At 61.0% G+C, this 23,617-nt stretch overlaps 3 protein-coding genes across 9 annotated transcripts; 1 reads left to right on the top strand and 2 right to left on the bottom strand.

Annotated features, from left to right (window-relative positions):
- Window positions 1-137: 137 nt before the first annotated feature.
- Window positions 138-7,676, bottom strand: KCNK4 (potassium two pore domain channel subfamily K member 4). Of its 2 annotated transcripts, none has more exons than XM_047876843.1 (6): window positions 7,626-7,676; window positions 6,108-6,373; window positions 3,070-3,193; window positions 2,373-2,921; window positions 1,677-1,816; window positions 138-985 (listed from the first exon to the last, which is right to left on the bottom strand). In XM_047876843.1, coding segments are annotated over exons 1-6 (1,485 nt in total). In that variant the 5' UTR covers window positions 7,627-7,676; the 3' UTR covers window positions 138-580. The 2 variants fall into 2 exon arrangements, with proteins under 2 accessions (XP_047732799.1, XP_047732800.1); XM_047876844.1 differs by lacking the exon at window positions 7,626-7,676 and having other exon boundaries at window positions 2,373-2,559; window positions 2,761-2,921; window positions 6,108-6,422.
- A 1,816-nt stretch (window positions 7,677-9,492) lies between these two features.
- On the bottom strand, window positions 9,493-13,801 carry GPR137 (G protein-coupled receptor 137). 4 transcript variants are annotated; one of them, XM_047876846.1, is made up of 8 exons: window positions 13,665-13,801; window positions 12,126-12,497; window positions 11,986-12,035; window positions 11,034-11,259; window positions 10,765-10,914; window positions 10,511-10,639; window positions 10,286-10,404; window positions 9,493-9,963 (listed from the first exon to the last, which is right to left on the bottom strand). In XM_047876846.1, the coding sequence occupies exons 2-8, from the start codon at window positions 12,480-12,482 to the stop codon at window positions 9,804-9,806; spliced, it is 1,191 nt and encodes a 396-aa protein (XP_047732802.1). In that variant the 5' UTR covers window positions 12,483-12,497; window positions 13,665-13,801; the 3' UTR covers window positions 9,493-9,803. The 4 variants fall into 4 exon arrangements, with proteins under 4 accessions (XP_047732802.1, XP_047732803.1, XP_047732804.1 ...); XM_047876847.1 differs by having other exon boundaries at window positions 12,126-12,525; window positions 13,665-13,793; XM_047876848.1 differs by lacking the exon at window positions 13,665-13,801 and having other exon boundaries at window positions 10,286-10,377; window positions 12,126-13,595.
- A 34-nt stretch (window positions 13,802-13,835) lies between these two features.
- BAD (BCL2 associated agonist of cell death) lies at window positions 13,836-23,500 on the top strand. Of its 3 annotated transcripts, none has more exons than XM_047876851.1 (4): window positions 13,836-13,929; window positions 14,722-14,916; window positions 22,264-22,457; window positions 23,003-23,500. In XM_047876851.1, exons 2-4 carry the CDS (start codon window positions 14,730-14,732, stop codon window positions 23,126-23,128), a joined length of 507 nt encoding a protein of 168 aa, XP_047732807.1. In that variant the 5' UTR covers window positions 13,836-13,929; window positions 14,722-14,729; the 3' UTR covers window positions 23,129-23,500. The 3 variants fall into 3 exon arrangements, with proteins under 3 accessions (XP_047732807.1, XP_047732808.1, XP_047732809.1); XM_047876852.1 differs by lacking the exon at window positions 13,836-13,929 and adding an exon at window positions 14,349-14,448; XM_047876853.1 differs by lacking the exon at window positions 13,836-13,929 and adding an exon at window positions 14,491-14,626.
- Window positions 23,501-23,617: the final 117 nt, after the last annotated feature.

A 23,617-nucleotide genomic window follows, 5' to 3' on the forward strand; every position in this document is an offset into this window, starting at 1 on the left:
CCTACCCGCGCCCCCGCGCCCCCCCACGTCTGTATTGAGCTTGGAGACGCACAGCCCGCCTTGGCACATTCTTAATCCGGACCCTCTTCGGTAGCCTCCCGGCAGAGACACGGGCCCAAGGGTGGCCCTTTCGGGTGCACGCGTGGCGGGAATGGGGGGGGTGGGGGGGGAGGAGGAGGCCCGGCCTGGGGGTCGCAGGAGGCCTGGCTTGCCCCGGAGGCGGCCCGACGCAAGCTCTCCCACACCCACTCGCGTTCCCGGAGCGCGCACGCCCGCAGCGGTGCAAACTGTTTTCGTTTATTGATGCAGGCTTTGAGGCACAGTCGTGAGGTGTTGTGAGGGACGGGCCCAGCCGGGACAGCGAGACAGAAAGCCTTGGGGGGTCTGCAAATGAATGAAGTGAGGAGAGGGCCAGGAGCCGGGCGGGGGGGGGGGGGGGGGGGGTGGCAGACAAGCAACCCGTAGCTTCCTCCCCAGGCCTCAGTCCGGTCGAAAGAGGCCTCTTTGGTCAAACAAGCAGAGCATGCCAGGGAGAGCTAGAACGAAGCCCTTTGAGAGGCCCGGGCCGGGGGTCCTGCCCCTACACCGGCACGCCTTTTTCCCGGGGACGCCCTGGGCCCCGCGGCCGCACGGGCTTCCGGGGAGGGTTAGGGGGGCGACGGCGACCCCGTGGCGCGCGGGGCAGCGCGCAGCCACGCTCGCTCTGGGTATCAGAGGACTCGTCGATGAAGGCCAGGTTCTCGCTGGGGTAATCCAGCGCGGAGGCGGTGGGCGGGGTGGGCGGGGACGGCGGGGTTGGCGGCTCGGCCTTCGCTGGGAGCGCAGGGGACAGGGGCCCGCCGGCGGGCTGCGCTGGGCACGGCGGTGGAGGCAGGAGTGGCCGCTCCTTCTCCAGCGGCGGTGGTGCCGTGGGCCCGACTCTCTGGGTCACCCGCGCCGTCACGGTGCCGGTCCAGCTGGCGGCCTGCGCCGTGAGGCCGCCCATCTGCGCGAGGAGTAAAGGGAGTCCTCGACCGACCGCGGGTCCTCTACCGCCTCGGCAACCCCGGGAACCTGACCCGTCGTCAATCAGGCACTGCCCCTCTTTTCCTCCTGGTCCTCCTGCCTCAGCCCTCCCAAACGAGAAAAAAAGGCTCATCAACCCAGCTACCCACTCTCCTCTCCTCCATCGGAACCTAAGAGCCCTCTTCTCCAGGAGCTTTTCTAGAAAGCCCCAGCTTCATTTCAGCCATCCTTCCGGTGCCCCCCAGAGACCTTTGCGTCTCTTATCCGGCTCCTCCGCCGGCTCAGCCAGTAAGGTGACACAATACCGGTCGCCCAGTTAAATGTGAATTTGGATAAACGACAAAGTAAATGTTGATATGTGTATATCCCTCCCATGCAATAGTTGGGACACGCCTATTGTTATGTATGTGAAATTTACATTTAACTGGGCTTCCTGCTTTTTGTTTTGGTTTGGTTTGTTTCTAAATCTGGCAACCCTATCCAAGAGAGCAGAGATGGAGTCACCAGCAAACCGGGCCAAGTTTAACCCTCTGTCCCTGGGCCGGGCGCACTCAGTCCCTGCCTTGAGAAGCCCACGCTCTGGAAGGAAGGCCAACGGGTCGGCCCGCTGCTAGGGTACAGCGCTTCAGCGCCACGGCGCAAGCGCAGCGCAGACCCAGGGGCGCGCCTACCTCTGCCCGAGTGCGCCGGGACACTACTCGAAGCCAGTTCCCGATGGTGGTGAGTACTGAGGCGAAGTAGGCCAGGCCGAGCAGGATCCAGAACCACACCAGCGGCTGGTAGGCTGCAGAGTTCTGGTTGGGACTGGCGCCTGGGATACCACCGGGGAGGCCAGAAAGATGTTGATTGTGGGGCAAGCGTTAAGCCTGTGAGCTGCTGGCTCACTGCCCCTCTTCCCAGCTCAGGGAGAGGATCCGCCCTCCCCAGGGCCATGGGTATGCGCTAGAGCGTGTGAATGCATGCACGTTGAGTGCACGTGGCTTGGAGGTGTGTCAGGTAAGATTATGCAAGGGATTGTGCTCGCGTGCAAGATTGTGCTCGCGTGCAAAAGTGTAAACGTCTGTGAGGAGTGCACATATATAATATAAATGTGACGCGTGTGAGGGGTGCGCTTAACATATGTGTGAGCATGCGTGGGGTGCGGGCATGCAAGAATGTAAGGGCATATGAGGTGTTGCATAGGTGCACAAATGTGAAGGTACATTCCGTGAGTGCGGGGAGGGATCGGAGCGAGCGCCTGTGAGCTCACATACACCACATGGAATTTGGAGGGAGAAGCGAGACTGCAGTCCCCCCCTCCCCCCCACCCCCACCCCGGGCATCAATTAAGTGGCTAGGGAAGTGCAGCGCAAGAAAGGTGGCCTCACCGGCCACATAGTCCCCGAAGCCCACCGTGGTGAGCGTCACTACGACGAAGTAGATGGCCTCCAGCTTGCTCCAGCCCTCCACGTAGCAGAACACGAACGTGGGCGTGAGGACAAAGAGCAGGCAGCCAATCAACAGGAAGAGCACCGCGGATAGTATTCGCACCAGCTCCGGTGGCACGTGCCACTTCTGCAGGGAGGAGCAAGGGCCCAGAGCCAAGAAGTCGCCAAAACCTCCGCCGTCGCGCCCCACACCGGCTCCTCCTCCTCGAGCCCGTGCGCGAGGCTCTCGCGCTCTCAGAGGCCCGCGCGCTCCCGGTGCCCGGTTGGGGACGTAGGGCAGGGTAACCCCAGCGTAACGCAAGGGCGCGCAGGGCGAGGAGCAGCTCACCAGGAAGATGGCTTCGATGTGACCGATGCCGCGGCGCAGAGAGGAGCCCAGCCGGTCCCCGACCCCTGCCAGCAGGATCCCGAACAACGGGATCCCCACCAGCGCGTAAAAGATGCAGAAGAGCCGCCCGGCATCTGTGCGCAGGGCCGCGTTGCCATAGCCTGGGCAGAGGGAGCGTGCAGGAGGTCGAGGGGCTGCCTGGCACCCACCTTCCTCCCTCTGCATTTTCCCCCTTGAGAAAGCCCAGCGGCCCCCTTGCCCCCCGCCTCCCCCCTCCCCCCACTCCACATGCTCAGTCCCCTCCCCCACCGATGGTGGTGATGATGGTGCCTGAGAAAAAGAAGGCGCTGCCCAGGTCCCAGGCTGAGTGGTTGCTGTTACTGGTTGAGTTGGTGTCAGGGTCCGCACCCCCTCCCAGGGCATCAGCCACCTCCTGCAGGACAAGGCGCAGAAGGAGGAACCTCAGTCCTTCCCTACTGTCCTGGCCAACCCCCTGGCCCTCCAGTCTCCAGAGTGGTTTCCTCCCTACCCCTCCCAGCTCTCCCCTTCCCCCTGGTCTTCCTGAGGCCAGTCCCTCAGAGGAGACCTTGCAGATTGGGGGCCCAATTTTGTTTGGCCTCCACCTTGTTTTAGAAGCATTTTAGTCTTCTGTCCCTTAATTTCACAGCAAACGATTGCAAATTTACAGTGGTCAGGAGCACAGATCCGGCGCAGTCAGCCTGGGTTTAAATCTTGACCTCAGGCAAGTTAACACTGTGCCTGTTTCTGCCCCTGTCAAGTGGGGATGATGGCAATAGCACCTACCTCAGAGGGTTGTGAAGAGTTAAAGCACTCGCAACAAATTAAGCCCTGTGTATTTGTTAACTCAGTCCCCAGTGGTGATCATGCCCAGTGATGTCCAGCTTTCCACATAGCCCACCATTCCCATCTCTGCTATGGAAGCTGAGTTTGAGTTCCTTGCCTTAGAAAATCTGATGGAAGTCAGGGGCCCTTCCCCCAGGAGGGTTCGGATGCCATCAGATTTTGCATCCAATATTTGAAGGTTCGTGGACACACAAGCCCCCGCCCACCCTGCTGAAGTCCAAGCCAAACCCTGTGCTACCTAGTTGGTCCTCCATAGATATGATTAGATTAATGAAGTGGCCATGTGTCTGTCCCTCCTGCCACCTTGTAGGTCCCTCCAAGGCAGAGTCCGTGTTTTGAGAGTATCTGCCTTAAGTGACGGAGGAGCTCTTACCGAAGGAGCACAGAGCCACCGCACAGGGCCATGGAGATCATAAAGCACATTCTTTCTCTCTGACTGCAATCCTCATTAGCAAGACCCATTCCAAATTCATCTTCTTAAGGCGACTGCCCCAAATCCTCCGTAGCTCCCTGCTGTCTTAGCATAGCATCCAAACTCCCAGCCCAGCATTCAAGTCCCTGTTTCCAACCTCCTTTTGTTCCAGTCTTCTCTCCTGGGGCTCCCATTGGAAACCCAAGCTGCCGTGACTTTACCCCCAGATTTTGAGATGATCCCATTTCCTGTCATAACAATTTTTAAATGAAGCCAAGAAGTGAAATGTATGATTAAAGTGATTTGATTTTTATTTTGCAAGACTTTTCCAATAAATTCACTACTTAGGGGGAAAAAAATCCTTTGTCATCCTGTGTGTTCTAATTTTTGCTTCCAGTGACGAGGCATCTGCTAAACCCAAGCTCTGCAAAACACTCTGAGCTTTCCAGCTTCCCCGCCTTTGCCCATGCTGTTCCTCTGCCGGTAGGTCCCTGGCAACCCAATCGCACGTCTCTAAATCCTGCGCCTCTCACCTGCCTCCCTCCCGTCAGTTTCCAGCTCCTCCCCAAGGCCCCTGGCTTCCCCCTCAAAGCCCCCAGCACCTAGCCCAGGGCCCGGCACACAACAGGTGTTTAACAGAGAAGGGAGCAAGGAAAGTTCCCTTTCCATTGAATCCTACAGTAACCTGTCCCTGGATCTGTCCCCTCGTCCCGAAGTGACATCCTCTCCGGTATAGCCTGTACCTGCACCTGTTCCACCCCCTATGCATTTCCCTGGTCACCCTATGGTGTAGAGCACAGCACCTAGCAGCCAGTAGGTGCATAATTGCTGCCTCCCTAATTGTGGAAGAGAAAGCAGCTGTCGCCCACACTTCTAATCTCTGCCATTCCTTTTCTCCTTTTTTTATCCAGGGAAAAAGCATTTCCACGGTGGAGAAAAAATAGGTCAGATTCCCTCCCTCCCTTCCTCTGCCCTGTGGTCTGGCCAGACACATTCTCCTGCCCGGGCCTCTCTGAGCCTTCCTCTGCATTCTGGAAGTGTCAGAGAGGACGTCAGGCCGCCTGTGTCCCGGCCCCACCCTGCCCCTCATCTCGGCTCCTGGTCCTGCCACCTTGGGAATCAGCTGGAACACGGAGGCCTCCGTGCGTGCGGATGGCTCCTCCCTCCGAAAGAACAGGCGGAGAAAGAGGGGGACTCTTCAGTAAAGTAATAAACATTAATTTATTAACGTGAAACCTTGGAGGTTTTACATGACGTCGCTCAGAAATCAGAGGAAGCGACCAAGGTGCTTGCCTGACGGTACCCCCAGCAGGCTGAAGCCCGGCGCTGTTAGTCACTGAACCCAAAGCTGACCCCACCCCTGCCTTGCCCCTTCCTCCAGCCTTCTCATCATAAGCCCGTGCGCTGGCGGTGAAGGGGTGCCTAACCTGGCATCCCTGGCGGCAAGCTTAGGGGATCCCGGAACCCTCTGAAATCACCCGGACGTGTTTACATGTGCATTTTTCCAGGGGTTAGGGGGCGTGTTCAGTGTTCTTGGGTGTCTCCAAGGCATCGGTGACTCCAAAGCAGTAGAGAAACCAGTGTGGCGTGGCCAGGTTTAGGAGACAAAAATACTGCACAGGGCGTATTTATTTTTAAAAACTATTCGCTGCTTAGTGGCTAAAATTCACAAGTATTCACAGGCGCCCTGGGTTTCATCTGGCAACCCTGAGCCGGTGAGGTAGGCCTGTGAAAATGTGACATATCTCACGGGCTCCAGCCATTTATTCATTTCTTCCTTCACTCGTTCCTTCACTCAACGACCGTCAGTCACACCGAAGAAGACAGTCCAGGGGCTCAGTCCAATGCCAGGCACGGCCAGGCAAATCAATGCCCCCATGGCCGCGATACTGAAAACCCAGAGAGCCGGATAGCAGCCTCTGGCCTGCGCCCCTCAGCGGCACCCTACCGTCAGGGGGTGCCGGTCTGGAAGCAGCAACCCAGCGCGGGGCCCCACTGGCATGCAGCTAGTTTCGGGGGGAGGGGGGGGATCACAGGTGACTGCTGAAGGGGTTCCTGCCCACCCACGCACCTTGATGAAGAGCCCCAGGTCCTGGTCGCTCACACATGGATGGGCCCTCAGGAACTTCTCTCGGACCTCCCCCAGCTCCCTCTGGGCCTGCTGCTCGTGGGGCTGCTCCAGGGCCTGGAACACCAGGGCACCGGATACCAAGTAGAGTAGGACCAGGGCCAGCAACGCCAGTAGGGTGGTGCTGCGCATGGCGCGCCCAGGGGCCCGGTTGACTCCACTGCCCGCCTGGGGAGGCCGGGCAGGGGGCTCCTGGGGAGCTGTGGTCACTGTGGGTAGAACCAGGGAGGCCGGGATCAATAACCTGGGCTGCCACCCCACACCCTCCTCTTCCAACCCCCACGCACCCAAAGGTCCTCGGAGTCCCCAGTCCTACTGCCCATAGGTGTCCTATCTTCACGTCCCTCTGCCGGGACACTTGGGACCGGGGCACACCCAGTCCCCCCACCGCTGTCCTCCCCCTTACCTCCATTGCCCGGCCCTCAGCCCCTGCCCAGGGACTCCAGGACATGAGAAGAGAAGAGGGCACCGGGAAGGGAAAGGAAGGAGAGTGGAAGGGGGAAAGAGAGACTGAGCCTGCTGAGCGAGAGGCTGGACGAGCGAGAAAACACCGGGGGCCTGGAGGGGGCGTGAGGCAGCGGCTTCAGCGTAGGAGGCTGAGGGGGCGCGGAGGCGCGCGAAGAGAAGGCTGGAGAGGCCGGACCGCGCAGGGCGGGGACGGGGATGGCGGGTCCCGGCTCCTCCGCTGCGGCTGCGGCAGCATCTTCGCGCTTCTCTCCCCCCCTCCCGCCTCTCCCCGCTCCGCGGCGACCCGCTGGGCCGGACGGGTAGCCTCCAGGGTCTCCCAGCGCCCCGCCGGGCTTTCGAGGAACCCAGGGGCGGGTCCCGGTCGCTGCGCAGAGCAGAGGCAGGGCGGAGGGGTGGGGGGCGGGGGAAGGGTGCTCGGTTCCGGGAAGGAACAGGGCGGGAGCGATAAGGGCCGAACCCGGGCAGCATCCTCCGGGACAGCTGTCAGCCCCCGGGACAGCGGGTGGCGGCGCCCACGCGCACACAGGCGGGCACAAAGACCCGCGCGCCCACGCTCCTCCCTGCGGCTCCCGCCCGCCCGGCTGCGCGGGCCGCACGCACACGCTCCACCGGCACGCTCCCCAGCCTCACGGGCACACCCGGACCCCCAGGGGCGTGCGCGCCAGGCCGAGGCACCCCAGAGGTCCACGCGCACGTGTGCACACACTCCCGTGCACACACCCAGGCCGTCGGGCCACCGCGCAGCGCTCGCCACCCAGACACGCTGCACCCCCGCGGTTCGCTCCCACCGCCTCCCGAGTGTTCCACGCTGACGCCTGGGAGCGTGCGGGCGGCAGCACGCGCGGCCGCACGACTCCCGGAGGCGCCCACGCGAGGGAGGTGCGCGCCCCGCCCGGCCCGGCCCTCCCCCCACCCTGCGCACCCCTGCCGGGGAGTCCCGTCCGCGCCCCCGCTCGCGTCCCGCACCCCCTCCCGCGCCAGCCCCGCACTCACTGTCGGCCCCGCTGCGGCTGCGGCTGCGGCTGCGGCTGCGGCCCGGGCTCCCGCGCGGCCTCGCCGGTGCCGGCTGGGCCGCGGAGGCGGCGGCGGCGGCAGGGGCGGAGCGGGCGGCCGCCGGGGCTGGGACCCCCCCCCCCCTCCCGCCGCCAGAAGCCCCCCTCCTTCCAAGTTTAACCCCTCCGGCGCCGCGCCTCCCTCCGTGCCGCGCCCTTGCCGCCGGCGCCGGGCCCTGCAGCACCTTACCTGCGGCCGCCCAGCCCCCCAATTCCGGCGGATCTCGGCAGGTGACGGGCCGAGGAGCCCGAGACGGGCCGCCGCTGGGTCCGACCTGGAGTCTCAGACCGGAGTCCTGGTACTGCCCCGCCGGCCATCCAGTGTGGCCAGCGGCACGGCCCCAGCCTGGACATCTGCCGGCCCACCTCTCGGGACAGGCACCACGCTAACCTCCCAGCGTCTCCCAGCCCCATTATGGCCCTCAACTCCCCGCCCCTGGGGACAGCCTGGCCCTTGGGCTCAGCGCTCCTGAGGGAGGCGGCCCCGCGGGACAAAGGGGTGGGCGATCCACTGAAACAACCTGGAATTGGCTGAGGGAGGACTGGGACCCGGTTCTGGAAAGTCATGCTGGGGCACCTCCTGTCCCTCCTCATCCCTTGGTCCTCACCTCGGTGGCTAGTGCCAGGACTCCCCCCTTCCTCCCCCGCCCCTCGCAGCCTGAACACCCAGGGTTCAGCCAGGTCTTGGAACTGCTCCCCTCTCGGTTCTCACCCACTTCTTTGCAAACCCGGATCTCTCTCTCCCCAAATCCTCTAGCCTGGGGTCCTCAGCCCTCACAGTGGGTGGTTTTGAGCCTGGGCTCTAAGGCTGACCACCCCCTACCAGGAGAGGGCGCAGCAGGTTACTACGTTCTCAAGAGCCTCCCAGTCCCTACTTACGGAAAAGGGATGATTAATTATCACCTCGGAGTGCTGTTCTGAGCATTAAAGAGGTATTTGTAAATGCTCAAAACAGAGGCTGGCACACACAATAAAGTGCCCTACAAATGTTAGTTTCCTTTCAACAAAAAGGGACTGTTCAGCTTCGAGCTGACTGGGAGTCTCAGATGCCCTCTCTGGAGGCCCTGAAGATCTGATGCCCAGGATAATCCCAAGTGAAGTTTCCAGACAGGAGCAGTACTAGGCCCCCGGGAACTACGAGGAGGTGTGATGACCAGGTACGTGGACAGGAGAGAGACCCTCTGATAAAGGAGCCCCAGCCATAGGGCAGATGACAGATAGGCCAAGACTGTGGCAGCAGAAAGCAGTGACTGCGGTATCAGGGGCAGCCAGAGAAGGAGCCCCCAGGGCCACCAGGCAGACTATGTGGGGGCGGCCCAACTATCTGGCCACTTCCACACCTGATAGGGAGGTGGGGGCTCCTCAGTCCCAGGCCAGGTCCTTCCCTGGCCCTGAATGCCACATTGGGCGGGATGACAGGGAAACGGGGTTTCCAGAAATCCTAATGCAGCAAGGGTAACCGGCATAAGAGACACACGGTCATCGTCCCGCAGGACCCAGGAGGGGGGACACGGCTCCCTGACCTGGAGACGAAAGACTTCATAAAGGAGAGGACACTTGAAGCAGGTTTTGAGGAAAGAGTAGAAATCGTTCAAGTGAGGAAGAGACCGGAGAGGGAACACGCTCTCCGGGCCTCCTTTCCCCTTGGACTGCAGGCTCCGGCCTCTCCCTGCCCACCAGCCTAGGGGGTTAAGTGACCCCTGCCCAGCCCAGCCGCTCCCTCGGAGGGCCGGGGTCCGATCAGCCTTCGACCGAAGACGCGGTGGTGCAAGGAACACGAAGCAGACAACTGACAGACCGTGAACGGATGAGGGGCACAGACACTGTTTATTGAGCGGCAGGTGCAGGAGAGGTAGCTGGCTCCAGTGTAGAAGCAGAGGCGGCAGGTCATGCCAAGGTGCTGTAGGGCATCTGGCAGCCAGGGCCATGCCCCCCATCCTAGGGGACAGCACAAGCTCACTACGACAAGAGTAGCAAGGAGCTGGCCAGGGGAAGAGGCGGCCACAGCCTCCCATGATCCTGGGCAAGAAGCGGCAGGTGAACTTGGCACGGGGGGGGTGGCGGGGCCTGGGATGGGAGGACCGGGGTCTGGGTGTTCTGGGGGGAGGACAGAAGGGGATCACGTCTGCGGGGTGGAGTAGAGACTGTGGTGGTGGCCACCTGGTCCCAGCACCTGGGAGAAGAGCAGAGGAGTGGTCCGTGTCTGGCTGCCCCCGCACCAGGCTGGCTCCCGCCCGATGGCGCCATACCAGCTGCCGGAGCCTAGGCTGCCTGACATGCTGCAGGCAGAAAAACAAGGGTCAGTCCCAAGGCAGTGACCGGGGCCACACTCACAGCAGCTGGGGGAGGGAGAGAGGCTCAGAACAGGGCCCGGTGCCCCAGCTTTCCAGCGCCCAGGGCCCGAACCCTCTGGACTGCGGCAAGCTGCATCTCGGGGTGGGAGGTGGAAGCCAGAGGGGACCTTACCTAGTACAGACAGGAAATGGGGGCCATGGCGGGGGTGGGGTCAAGGGAAAAGTGGCAAGACCAGGCTCTAGGTCCCCACGGTTCAGCAGGGCAGGCGGGCAGGCCGGAGGACCTGAGGGAGGCCGGGGCTCCTACCTGGTGCTCTCGCTCCGGCCACGCTCCCAGGAGCAGCCCTCATCCTCACAGTGCCCAGCCCGGTCGAAGAAGTAGGAACGGGAGCCAAAGACCTGCCCATTGAGGATGCGGCTGGTGCTCTGGGGGAGGAAGCCGCCATCATGCTTTCTCCCGCCCCACCGCTGGCTTCCCGCCAGACCCCAGCCCAGGGATTCCCGGTGTCCACCCCTCGCCACTGGCCCTCACCAGGTCCTGCGGGGGCCGGTGCACCCGGAAGAAGCCCACCAGCAGGGTGGTGGGCAGCAACTCCCACACAAAGAGGATGAGGCCAAACACCAGGTAGCCTTTGTTCCCCAGGTCGTTCACCAGGTCCGCCTAGGAAGGCAGGGGGTTGTGTCAATCCGTGGTCGTGCTGGCGGGGGCACCCGGACAGAGCCGAGGCCAATGGGGGGCCGAGAGCCATGGCTACTAAGGAGGCAGCAAACGAGCCGAACGCCCACCTGGTCAGAGACGTTGTACCAGTCATAATCGAAGGCATCCAGCCGGCTCCGGGGGGCCAAGGCCAGGGCTGCCAGGTTGTAGCAGGCCCGGCTGGCATAGAGCAGGACCATGGCGCCACCCATCGCAGCCGCCTGGCACACACTGGTCCCCTGGCACAGATGACAAGAGGGGACCCTCAGGGAAGGGAGGCTCCAGTCTCCTCCCCACCCTGAAGACCACTGCACGAAGACCCCGAAGGGCACCCGGGTATCGGGGCTTGGGGCCCTACCTTGGCCTCCAGGTAAATGCTGGTGGAGGGTGCCCGCCGGGCGACAAGGCAGAGGCAGGCGGCAAGAGACAGCGCGCAGATGACAAAGAGGGAGTCGCTCACCAGGACTCGCACCAGCAGGAGGGCCCAGGGCTGTGCCCGGCGCCGGCGGGACAGCACAGCACACAGCACATTCACCAGCAGAAAGAGCAGCGAGGCCCCCACGAAGGCCCCCCGGACGGCCAGCCTGCGGCCCACAGCACAGTCAGCCCCAGGCAACCGTCCCTAGCGCTCACTGACCACCCGAACTCCCCCAGGAGACCCTAGTTGACGCCAGGGTCAGAACCAATCCAGGCCGACGCTGTCTGCACCCCGGCTCTCCGGTTTTACAGAAGGGGAAACCGAGGCCCAGTGAGGTCAGGTATGGCTGACACCTATGACACAGTGCACTGAGCACGGGACTGAGAGTCGAATGTAAGCCCTGACTCTGCCTTCCGCGGCATCTATGACCTTGAACGTGTGGCTTTACCTTGCTGGGCCTCAGTTCCCTCATCTCGCAGATGGGGATAATAACAGCCTCACGGGTAGGTCGTAAAAAACATTTGTGAAAGCTCTCCCTAAACCGTAAGACGTTATACAAATGACAGGCTTATCACCGCCAGCCAAGGTCACCCAGAAGTGGCAGTCCGGGGCTTGCAAGGGCTGGAGCCTCCAGCCCTTCTTCCATCACGGAAGACACTGGGACCCCCTCCCCTCACGCTGCCATCACCGTTTCCATGATGGTTGCCCTTCACGGGTGCAATGCCTTTGCCAGGCCGTCTGCCGCAGGTGCCTAACTTTTCCAAGCCCTTCCACAAACACCTCCTAACTTGTCCTCGCCTCAGCACTGCACAGGAGGGGGGCAAGAAATGGACACCAGCCTGGTCCCTAACCCCTGGCCTGGCGGGTGTGCCCACGTGTCCCATGTACTTACAAGCCTCGGCTCATCTCCGGCCGGCGCTTGGCCTTGGCCTTGAACACAACCTGGGAGCAGAGATGCCCATCATTCCTTCGGGCCCTGGGGGCTGGCCGCCCCACGGCCCCCCCCCTCCCCCCACCCGTTATCATGGTTACCTGGGCAAAGTAGAGGTTCATAAGCGTCAGCGTGAAGAACTGTAGGCAGACAGGGCAGCAGTAGAGAAGCCAAAAGGGCAGGGGTCCCAGGCGGTTGGCTCGGGGGGTATCTCGGAAGTAGAAGGAAAAGAGGGTGGTGCGCAAGGCAGCCCAGAGCAAACAGAGTGCCAGGAACACCGTCTGATAGCTGAGGCGCTTGTGCCCATATAGAAGCACCAGCCAGAGTTGGGCATAGACGGAAAAGAAGAGTAGGGCGTACAGGGTGGTGTAGGCCGCGGTCAGCCCCAGGGTCACGGCGGGAGGCAGCGCAGGCACCAGCCCGGCAGCAGGCACCAGGCCAGACAGGTTACTCTCCATGTCCGGAAGGGAGGCCTGAATCCCAGAGAACGAGATGGAGGGGCTGGCAGGGGGCCAGGGAAATAAATATGGAGGGGTGGGAGTTGCAGGGTGCAGCGACAGAGACGGGGAGCTCAGGAGGAAAGAAGCTGCGACTGGCCAGGCCCGTCCTCCTCAACAGAGGGACCCTGCGCTTGCAGCGGGGCACAGGCAGCCTGGGGCCTGGGCCCCTCACTCTGGGGCGTGGAAGGACAGTCCCTCGCGAGGGCAGAGGCGGGAGGTGGGCAGGGTCTCCTCCCTGGGCCAGCTCCAGAGCGGGGTGAGGGGGTGCAGAGGCTGAAGGACAGGGGTCCCTGGCCTTGGTCGTTCGAGTCGTCTCGGCAGGAGGGGGAGAGCCGAGAGATACCCTTCGGCCGAGGGCAGCGGCCGCTGCGGGGGGGGCGCTCACCCCCCAGCTCTCCCCCTCCCCAAACTGGGGGTCTCTCTCCCCTCCAATAATCCGGATTGGGGACGGCCTCTGCCTTCTGTCCTCGGAATTCCGACGCTGCCCCCACCCCACCCCCCACTTCATCCACTCTCCAGCCTCGGGGGGCGGGAGGAGGCCGACGCCGGGTCCTCGGGACGCCGCCGGGGGAGCCGGCTCTGGTCGCTGGGACCCGGGGCTCCGGCTCCCCAGCTCCCCGGCTCCCGCTGCTCCGCCCCCTCCTGCGCCTGCGCCTGCGCGGGCGCCGTTGGCTACGCTAATCGCGCAGGGTCTGGCCCCACCAGCTCCGCAGCTGCGCGCCGAGTCGCGCCGCGCCCGGCGCGGAGCCGTTCGAGAATTGGCGCGAGCTGCGCCGCCGGCGGGCGCCCGGGGTTACTAGAGGCAGCGGGAGGCCGAGACGCTGGGGCGAAAGCGCAACCGGCGGGCGCGCGGGTGGGCCGTGCCCAGGGACGGCGGGCCTTGTTTGTTTGGGGGGCCGCCAGTTCCCATGCTTGTCTTGCCCATCCTCAAACCGAGATCGCGCCAGCCGGCCGGGGCGGGGGGGGCGGTAACGACTTCCCCTCACCGGCTCTCGGAAGGAAACTTCCGCCCACAGCCAAGATGGCCCCCGGGCCCCGCCCCCCCCCCCCCCCCCGCCCCCGGGGCTTAACCCGCAGGGCCCCGCAGTCCCCCGGAGGCGCGCCCGCCCCACGCCCTGGCCGGCCGCGGTTCCCGCTCACCTGGCCGGCTGCCCTCCCGGCGCGAAGCCCCCGCGGGTCCTACGGTCACCCACAACGGGGCCCCCTCTCCTGCGCCGGGGCAGTCATCCTGCCGGGGAGGAGGCTCCCTCGCTTATCTCGAGCTCTCCAGAGCTGGCGCGGGGAGTGGTGCCCCCGAGGCGGGCGGTGCGAGGTTTCCACTGTGGGGGAAGAGGGAGCGGGACTTCCCGACCCGGCTACCCAGTCCACTCGGAGCAGGGACAACAGCAACAACAATCGCATCCAGGTAGAGCAGTGACCACAGCAACAACGAATGCATCCGACGGCTGAGCTTCGGCTAAAGCTTTGCAAAGTGTTTTCACCCACAGTAGTCACCACTCGGTTTACAAAGTTCACTGGCTCCTGAGGGAGGTGTCATTATCCTCATTTTACAGGAGTGGAGACTAAAGTCCAGGGGGCTGAAGGGCTTGTCAGCAGAAGCTGGTCTCCGGGTTTCAAATGGGGACCCCAGAGAATCCCTTATCTGCTCCCACACACGTCCCAGGCCCAGGGATGTCGGGAACCGAGCAGCGGGAGGCGAGGAAGGGACCCAGGACGAAGGCGGTAGGCAGGGAGCAAGTCCCGCGGCGGGGGCGGAGACTGGGTCGGAAGCGGCCACGCCCCCTGGCCAGCCCTAGTGACATTTCAAAAGCTGATTGGGCCGGGTCGGTGACAGTTCCCGTTGCCCAGGCAACTAGGGCCGGGCTCCCTCAGTACTGGAGGGAGGCGGCAGGCCCGGGTCAGGGGCCTCGAGATCGGGCTTGGGGTAAGACTTGTGGGCCGTCACCTAGGGCAGGTTGGGCCGGGGCCTAGGGAGGGGCCTGGGACTACTTCACAGCACCAAGGCTCCAAAAGAGGAGATTTAGGTCGTGGGTGGACAGGCCGAGCGAGCTGCCCAGCGAGAGACGGGAGCCCGGGAGGCAGGGTGGACCTGGGGCTCTAAGGTGGGAGACAGAACCAGAGGTGTCTGCTGTCCCCTCCCTTCACCGAACACCATATGCCCCCTGTGTCCTGACTACCTCCCATCTTGCCCCCACAGCCCAGAGCATGTTCCAGATCCCAGAGTTTGAGCCCAGTGAGCAGGAAGACTCCAGCCCTACGGATAGGGGCCTGGGCCCCAGCCCCACAGGGGACCGGCCCCGCGGCCCTGGCAAGCACCAGCGGACGGCCCCAGGCCTCCTCGGGGAAGCTGGTCACCAGCAGGGGCAGCCCGCCAGCAGCAACCACCATGGAGGTAGGTATTCACCCCCCAGCCACCTGCCTGTCCGCCTTGGCCTTGCCCTCAGCCCAATAACTCTCTGCATGCCAGCCATATCCACACGTACTGGGTGGCTGTGAGTAAGTCCCTGACCTCCTCTGCACCTCAGTTTCCTCTTCTGTGAAACAGCAAATGATCACCACCATTGCAGGGCTGTTGGGTCGATTCGCAGAAATATATAGGAAGCACTTAATTATAGTGCCAGTGCATAGTCCATGGTCAAAGAGTGTAGCCGTTAGTGTAGGACCAGGACAGAGATCACCTAGAGGCAGGCAGTGAGCCAGAAAGGGGAAGTGACTTGCCTAAGGTCACACTTATCTGGCTGTTGGTGGGAAGCAGGGCTGGAAGACGCCAAGGTGCCCTGCCCTTGGCTTTGCATCTTGCCTGAAATCGCGCCTGACCCCCCCCCCCCCCCGCCCCGCCCCGGGTATGTTCTTTCCTGCCCTGTGGCTCACACCCACACTGGGGCCATCCTTGCCAGTTGCCAGGAGCAAGTGACCCCAAGAGTCAGACAGCCCTTCCAGGACCAGCAGGTCTGCCCACACCGGCCCAGGGGACCCAGTGCTGAGATGGAAGAATGGACAGCAGTGGCCGTTTCTCAGTAGTGCCCACCTCCCCTGCGCCCAACGTAGGTTTTGCGCCTGGGAGAACCATAGAGACCCGAAAACAAAACTCGTATCCCTGACCTGCTGGGGCCTAAAAGACCCCATCCCCATTTCCAGGAACAAGAAGGCTTCCTGAGTCCTCCTGCCCAGCCTGCACGCGCACACTTTGTCACGCTGAACTCCACAGACTTTCTTTAACTTCTTTAACATCCAGATCTTTGCACTCACTGTTTGCCCTGCTCACTTGCAGCTTTCCAGCCCCCACCTCTCTGTTGCTCCTCATCCCCTAGATCAAGTGCTCAGTTTCTTCTAGTTGAGCGGGGGGGGGGGGGGGGGGGGGGAGACAAGCCGTAAACAAACAAACACACACATGATATGACAGACGCCGCGAGGCAGCGCAAGAAACAGTCATTCCTTTCTCTTTGGAACCCAGGGTTCCAGGGGCTGGGGGAGTGACTCTGACTGAGGTGGTCAGGGTCAGCCTCGGTGAGAAGCCACAGTGGAGCAGAGGTTGGAAGTGGTGAGGGGTGCGCCCTGCCCCTATTTGTGGAAAGACAGATCTGGCGGAAGGAGGGGCAAATGCGGAGGCCCTGAGGGCAGGACACCGTCTAGGCTCCAAAGGGGAGGTAGAGGTGCCTTTTGGGCACCCAGCTGGAGGTTTCCAGCAGGGATATGGCCAAGGCGGGATTTGTAGGCGCGGGAGTTGTCCGTCACTGATGTAGCGTTCTGGGAGGCCCAGGGAGCGAGTGTAGACAGGCAAGGGCCTGGGCCGGGCCTGGAGCTTGGGTCTTCGGAGGGCAGCAGCCGAGGAGCAGCGGGAACGGGCGGCCGTCTGGGAGGGAAGCCGGGGGCAAGCAAGGCCTGCGCGGCAAGCGGGTGCTTCTGTCCGGAGGAGGCCTGGGAGCAGCGTGCCGGAGTTGCCAACGTGGGGCCTTTGCAGTTTGGGTGGCGAGGTGGCTGGAGGGCTGACCTCAGTTCAGCGGCGAGGGATAACGGGAGGAAGCGGTGGAGACAGAAAGGAGAACCCGCTTTGGGCAGCTGTGCTCCAGGAAAGGGAGCAGAGAGGTGGGCAGCAGCCGAAGGCCCACCGAAGGTCAAGGAAGGGTTTGTTTACTTTTTTTTGTTTTCTAGAAAGGGAAAAGAAAATAGCACGTGTAGGAGCTGATGGGAGTAATCCAGGAGCCAGGGGACTACTGGCTGCAGGAGAGAAGGCAGGCTAGCTGGAGTGATGTCCTTGAGTAGGAGAGAGGGTGTCCGGTGCCCGGGGAGGGGTGGCTCAACTAAACACGGGGCAGCGGACCTGGGTGCGTGCGTCGTGGTGGGTAGATGCTTCGTGGAAACGAGTAGAAGTCTCTCTTGTGGGTGCTTCCAGTTTCTCCAGGAAAGGAAGCCAAGTCCTGAGCCAGGAGTAAGGATGGGGGTTGAAGGAGAGAGGATCAGGTTTAAAGTGATCGACTCTCCCCAAGCGCGAGGTACGGAAAGCGTGCTGGGCAACGTCAAGGGCGCCACTGGGTTTTGCGGCCGCGAATTTCGGCGGAGGTGGCCTGGCTGTGCTCTCCTCCAGGCGCACTGGCGGCTGGTGGGTGGCCGTGGGGGCAGGCAGGGAGCTGGAGTTTCACCGGAGCTGTGTCTGCCTCAGCCCAGCTAGGGAGGGGTGCTTGAGGGTGTCTACAAGGGCAAGAATGGTCGGTGTGGGGTGGAAGCTTGCCCCGGGAATTCTAGCATCGCCAGAGTGGGCGACCGAGGTGGGGGGCCAGCCAGGAAGGAGGGGGGAGGCTGGGGGTGGAGTTATTGAAGGTCCTGTCCACGGGGCTGAGAGTGAGGGCAGGGCTGGAGAAGGAGGGGCAAGGAGCAGGTGGCTGTGAGGGGGGAGGACTCCTTGGGTCCCGCGGATGAATGAGGACAGGGGGTGGGGGTGCCAGAGGGGGCACAACCTGAGAAACTAGATGGGGAAGGAGAGGAGGGACGTGTGAGGAGGGCAGCAGGGGAGAAGGTAGCCATGGCACGAGAGGGCTGCACAGGAGTTCTTAAACTTTTGACTTAGTTTTCAACATCTAAAAAGCAAATGAGGGGGGCCTGGGTGGCTCAGTCAGTTAAGCCTCCGACTTCGGCTGGGGTCATGAGCTCAAGTTCGGGAGTTCGAGCCCCGAGTCAGGCTCTGCACTGTCAGTGCAGAGCCTGCTTGGGATTCTCTCTCTCTCTCTCTCTCTCTCTCTCTCTCTCTCTCTCCCCCTCTCTCTCTGCCCCTCCCCCAATCGCGAGCATGCTCTCTGTTTCTCTCTCAAAATAAATAAACTTTAAAAAATAAAATGAAATATGGGGCACCTGGGTGGCTCAGTCGGTTAAGCATCTGATTTCAGCTCAGGTCATGATCTCTCGGGTCCGGAGCTCGAGTCCCGCATTGGGTGAGCTTGAGCTCCGCTTCGGGTGAGCCCCGCTTCTCTCTCTCTCTCTGTCTCTCTCTCTGCCCCTCGTGGATTTTCTCTTCTCTTTCTGTCCCTCTCTCTCGCTCTTTCCTCCCCTCTCTGCTCCTTGCTCACTTGTTCCTTCTCTCTCTCTCAAAAGTAAATAAATAAAATAAAAAATAAAAAGCAAGTGATTTGCCCATAAAAGATCCACGAGTGCCAATGGCCTGCCCGAGCCACAGCCCCTGGACCCTCCAGACGGGCAGAGTCCTGTCACTCTTCATATTCCCTGACCCTTGGCCCCTGCGGGACTGGACTGGAAATGTCTCCGGGGCAGGGATGCAGCCACGTCTGGGGCTGCGACAGCCTCAGCGCATAGCCCAGTGCCTGGGACAGGCAGGTGGGTGGCGAGCTGTGGGTGTGTGGACGGCAGAGAGGGAAGGAAGGCCGCCCAGTGGTCAGACCGCAGGGTTCAGACGTCAGTCCGTCTTCTGTTAGCAGGTTGAGCTTGAGCAGGCTAGTTAACTGTCTGCCTCAGTTTACCCATCTGTAAAATGAGAAGAGAACTAGTCCTCCCTCATCGGGTTGTAGCGGGGATCTGCTGAGTCAATATGTGGACAAGAAGAGTAGAAGTTAGAACGAGAATGTATGTATAGGCCTTGAAAGCCACACCGAGGAGTTTGGACTATACCTCCTGGGCAGTGGGGAGCCATTGAAGGCTCCAGGCAGAAGACAGATACAGTTGAGTTTAGAGCAGGGGTTGGCAAACCACAGCCACAGGCTAAATCCCTTTTTTTTTTTTGGTCAGCCCATGAGCTAAGAATGGCTTTGATATTTTTGAAATGTTACTAGAATACACGAACATCGCCAATTATATATTGTTTACAGCTTCTTCCGAGCAATGACCCCAAAGCTGGATGGCTGTAACAGAGACTGTGTGGCCTGCGGTGCCCCGAATGCTTACTTTCGGGTCCTTTATAAAAAAACATTTGCCAGCGCCTACTTTAGAGTGTTTTCTGATCTCATCAGCTCTGAGCAAGACGGGTTGTGTTCTTTGCAGGCCAGTAAGAGATTTTTGTACCCCAAATGACTTTAGGGTAGACAGGGAGTCTGGGCTGAGGCCTGCAGGTGCCGGGTGTGCTACCCGCTGGCGGGGTGAGCAGTATGTGAGCCCCAGCCCGTAGTAGGGGGCAGGATCCAAACCAGCGTTGCCTAATGGGAAAGCTTCACTGCCTCACGTTGCCTGGAAACCACGGTTTCTGTTTTTTCGGTTTTTATTTATTTATTTTGAGTCAGAGAGAGAGAGAGAGAGAGAGAGCATGTGTGAGGGTGCATGTGAGCAGGGGAAGGGCAGAAAGAAAGAGAATCCCAAGCAGGCTCCTTGAACCGATGAACCGTGAGATCATGATCGAAACCGAAATCAAGAGCCGGACCCTTAACCGACTGAGCCACCCACGTGCCCCAGGGAACACCACGATTTTAATTTAATTAAGTGGGTCAGGATGCTCTCAGAAGCCTGAACGTGGATGTGTCCAGCCCCACGCGCTGACCCTGGAGCCCCCTGGTAAAGAACTTGAAGCTTTGCTGGGGCTTGGGGCCCCTCCAGCCAGAGGCCTCTCCCGCTCCCCCACCCCCGCCTCAGGCGGGCTCTCTGAGAAAACGGTGTGTGTGGACGAGCCCCAGCAGCCACCCAAGCTCACCCCCAGACCCCCAGGCAGAAGCCACGCCCTCTCCCACCCCCTTCACTTCCCCAGAGTGGGAAGAGGCCACCTCTGCCCTGCCCAGGGATCTCGTGTGGCTGAGAACTGATTTGAGGGTGGGATGGTTCAGAGTGACCCCAGGGGATTCACAGAAAATTCTTCAGTTGTTGTTTTTTGGGTTTTTTTCCCAGTAGAGAGAAGGAGACTTTTAAAAGCTTAGTTAAAAAAAAAAAGCTGTTTATACAAATGATCACCATTTGACAATGGTTGGATTGGCATTACTAAACCCATGGCTCTGGTAAAAAAAAACAAAACAAAAACCTACCCCTAGGATGGGCTCCCGGTAGAGCTGGCACTCACAGAAGGCCCAGAGGTGTCCTCCCCACACTGGACCCCCAGGGTGGCCCACGGTGCGCTGTTGGGAACCTGGGGCACGTGCATTAAACATGGGGGCTTTACGCCCCGGAGCCAGACTGGTTGGGTTTGGATCCCAGCTCTGCCACCTACTAGCTGTGTGACATTGGGGAAGTTACCTACCCTCTCTGTGCCTTGGTTTTCTCCCCTCTAAAATGGGGGCTGTGAGGAACCTTCTTCACAGAGTGTGCTGGGGATGTAATGAATTGACACACAGGGAACACTTCTGCTTGTTCTGGTTCCTGGGCGAGGGGGCAGTGCCCAGACCAAGTGCCCCCCTGCAAGCCATTCACTTTCTGAGTCTTGGACCTTGTATCTGTCACGTGATGGTCCCGGGTGGTTTTTAAAAGCCAGCAAAGAACAGCGGGTGTTCCTTGAGCGCTTAAGCGGCCGGCTGGCTGTGTGACCTCCAGCCAGTTCCTCACCTCTAGGTGACTCCGTTTCTTCATCTGTCATATAGGGAGGACTTAATGTCTGCCTCACTGGGAAGCTGGGAGGCTTCGGGATATAAAAGGGGCAGAACACGGTGCTCTGCTGGTCTCATCAGTTGTCGGGGTGGTCCTCGGAGACGGGGACTGCCCCCATGTCACGGAGGAAGGCAGTGAGGCCCCAACAGGTTAGGACAGGGCCCAAGCTCACAAAGCAGCAATCTGGCGGAGCCGGGGCCCATCTAGCTACGGACCCTTGCCTCTGCCTGCTCCCCACAGAACCGGACAGTGCCCCTCAGATGGGCCTGTTCTCATCAGGGGTCTTTCTATTCCTGACTCGTCCAGACTCTATCCCCGATGCCGATTTCCGATTTAGCTTCCTGTTCCCCACGTCTACCTTGGAGTTCCCACCTGCCCTCCAGGCCTGGACCGTGGTGAAGCTCAGAACAGCCGGGAGCTCTGATCCCTCCTCTTGGCCTAGGCCGTTCCGGATCCGGCATTTTCTTCCCTTCTCGGCTTTCTTAGCCATGTATCTGGAGCTGGGCCCCATGGGCGCCCTGCAGCCCCTGAAAGTGACCCACAGGGCTTTGTGTTAGGTTCTTGGCGAGAGGATGAGACACTGTGATCCCCTGGCCTCAAAGCCTGGCCTAAACTTTACTTCCTCCAAAATGCCTTCCCTGACAGATGTGCCTTGCTGTGGACGCCAAACGTGTCCCCCTGCATTTGCTCCGTGCTGTCTGGCACTCTATTAACGTAGCTCTGGGGTTTTGCTCCTGGGAGTGGTTCTAGGTCTCTGTTGGTCTGGATATGGGGGTGGGGTTGGCAGGAGTGGGGGGACGGCGCACAGAACACAGGCCAGACAAACTCAACACGGGGAGGTGGCTGCGAATGCCTTCGGCTTACACTTTCATACTCTCTTTTGGGACCTTTACACGGCCACTAGTAGCGGATGGGTTTATCCCCACACAGAGGTAAGCACGTGAGCTCTGGGAGTTGAAGGGTGGTCTGACGAGGGAAGAGGTGTAGCTCAATGGTTAATTCGCTGGACTCCGGTTGCCAGCCAACCTCTAGGGACTTCGTGAGAGCTTCACATTGTGTGACCCTGGGCAAGTCTCAACTCTCTAAGCCTCCGTCTTCTCATCTGTAAAATGGAGGCAGTGTTAGTACTCACTTCTTAGGATGGCTAGGAGCATAATGAGGCTAGCACATAGTGAGCGCTCCATAATCATCACCTTAAGAAGTCAGCAGACCCTTCCAGACTCATTCTCCAAAGCAAGTGCTTTGGGAGATACAGATATGTTGCTGACAGGTTCTTGTTTGGGGGAGGGGGGGGGGCGCCTAAGGTCTCCCTAGGCCAAGACAGTGAGACAAATGGGCACCTGCAGATCATTTGCAGAACTGGGAGTTCAGCCTTGACTCCTCATCCAGGGGACTGGTCCCCAGAAGGGCTGGGAGGGCCCATGGTCTTGCGCTGAAAACTATACTACTGATTTCCTTATTTTGTGCTAGACACAGACGAAGGCCATTTAATACACTAAGGGCCTGGGCCTGTTATTGGGGTTCAATTAAGATGTGTGGGATTCACGAGAAGTTAATTTGAATCTTCACAAAAGCCCCATGAGCTTCGCTTCATTTACATACGAAGGAACTCAACGGGGGCTCCGACGACGCGTACTGTGACATCCGCGGGCGGGGAGCTAGTGCTGAGGGCTTCGGCAAGGCTGGGGGCGCAGAGGAGCTGAGATTCATATCGCCCCCGCCCCCTGTGCAGGCGCTGGGGCGGTGGAGACCCGGAGTCGCCACAGCTCGTACCCCGCCGGGACCGAGGAGGATGAAGGGACGGAGGAGGAAGAGCCCAGCCCTTTCCGGGGTCGCTCGCGCTCAGCGCCCCCCAACCTCTGGGCTGCCCTGCGCTACGGCCGCGAGCTCCGGAGGATGAGCGATGAGTTCCAGGGCTCCTTCAAGGTGAGCGCCGGCCCGAAAGCATGTCGGGATCTGTAGTTCCGGAACGCCTCTTCCCGCTCTAGTCGGACCCTTCCTGAGTCCCGTGGCATGCCGGTATCTGTAGTCCAGGTCGTGCTTCAGAAAGCTAAAGCTCCTGGGTTCCCCAAATCCTTGGGGCACGAGGCATGCTGCTATTTGTGCTCCCGGTCGGCCCCTTTCGGATATCCGGGTTCTTAGGCCTCAACTAAAGAATTAGTTTTTTTTGAACTGCCCTCCAGTCTTCTAGATGCTAAGTCTCCGACTCTGGCGCTTACAGGGTCCTAGGCGTCCTCTCCCCGCACCCCTGGCATAGTGTCTAGGATCTAACCAGTCTCATTCCTAAGAGCCCAAGCGATCCTTCGAGCTTCCTAAAGTGGTCAGGAGGCCCCCTCGGTACACGGCATGCTGGAATCTACGGTCTTTAGGTCCGCCGCTTCTCAGCGGCGGGATTCCGGAGGTGGAGGGCTCCGACTCGGGATGCCAGGAGAAGCTAACTCATGTAACCCTTTCCTCCTCCCACCCCGAAGGGACTTCCACGCCCGAAGAGCGCGGGCACAGCGACGCAGATGCGGCAAAGCCCCAGCTGGACGCGCTTCATCCAGTCCTGGTGGGATCGGAACTTGGGGAGAGGAGGCTCCGCCCCCTCCCAGTGACCCGTCCCACAGCCCGAAACTCCCCGCTCCCGGCGCCGGCGGCGGCCATCTTGGGTGTGGGCGGAAGTCGTTTTGGCAAGACTTCTGCAAAAAAGAAGATCGGTCCTTTCCTTTTCGAAGGAGGCGATCTGACCCAAACCTGATTCTCTTCCGGTGTGTGCGAGAAGCATGGAGGGTTTGGGCTCCGTCGGAAGTTTTGAAGTTTAGCCGCCCTTAGCCGCCGGAAATGGCCCCGTGACCCCGCCCCCGGCGCTCGCCAGCGCCAAGTTGCAAGTCCGGGAAACCCCAACTTCACCAGAACCCTCTCCTCCGCGGTATCGGTGCGGGCCGTCGCTCGCAACGAAGCGTGCTAATAAAGCCCGTGTTTGTGCCGCCGAGTCTCCCCTCTCCGTCGCTTGGGGCTTCGCAGGCAGGGGAAACGCTAGCGCGGACAGTTTCGAAAGATGCCGCCGTCTTACACATAAGGAAAAGGAGGCTCTTTTTGAGTGA

Source organism: Prionailurus viverrinus, chromosome D1, assembly GCF_022837055.1.
Source record: "Prionailurus viverrinus isolate Anna chromosome D1, UM_Priviv_1.0, whole genome shotgun sequence".
NCBI classification, from domain to species: domain Eukaryota; kingdom Metazoa; phylum Chordata; class Mammalia; order Carnivora; family Felidae; genus Prionailurus; species Prionailurus viverrinus.

Excerpts from the sequence above, each read along its gene's own strand:
- BAD (XM_047876851.1), top strand. The coding sequence starts at position 14,730 with ATGTTCCAGATCCCAGAGTTTGAGCCCAGTGAGCAGGAAGACTCCAGC. Across the intron at positions 14,917-22,263 it reads CAGCAGCAACCACCATGGAG|GCGCTGGGGCGGTGGAGACC; the intron begins GTAGGTATTCAC and ends CCCCCTGTGCAG. Across the intron at positions 22,458-23,002 it reads AGTTCCAGGGCTCCTTCAAG|GGACTTCCACGCCCGAAGAG; the intron begins GTGAGCGCCGGC and ends CCCACCCCGAAG.
- KCNK4 (XM_047876843.1), bottom strand. Across the intron at positions 1,817-2,372 it reads CTTCGGGGACTATGTGGCCG|GCGCCAGTCCCAACCAGAAC; the intron begins GTGAGGCCACCT and ends GTGGTATCCCAG. Across the intron at positions 986-1,676 it reads CCCGGCGCACTCGGGCAGAG|ATGGGCGGCCTCACGGCGCA; the intron begins GTAGGCGCGCCC and ends CTCCTCGCGCAG.
- GPR137 (XM_047876846.1), bottom strand. The coding sequence starts at position 12,482 with ATGGAGAGTAACCTGTCTGGCCTGGTGCCTGCTGCCGGGCTGGTGCCT. Across the intron at positions 10,915-11,033 it reads GCATTTACCTGGAGGCCAAG|GGGACCAGTGTGTGCCAGGC; the intron begins GTAGGGCCCCAA and ends CATCTGTGCCAG. Across the intron at positions 9,964-10,285 it reads GGCCGGAGCGAGAGCACCAG|CATGTCAGGCAGCCTAGGCT; the intron begins GTAGGAGCCCCG and ends TTCTGCCTGCAG.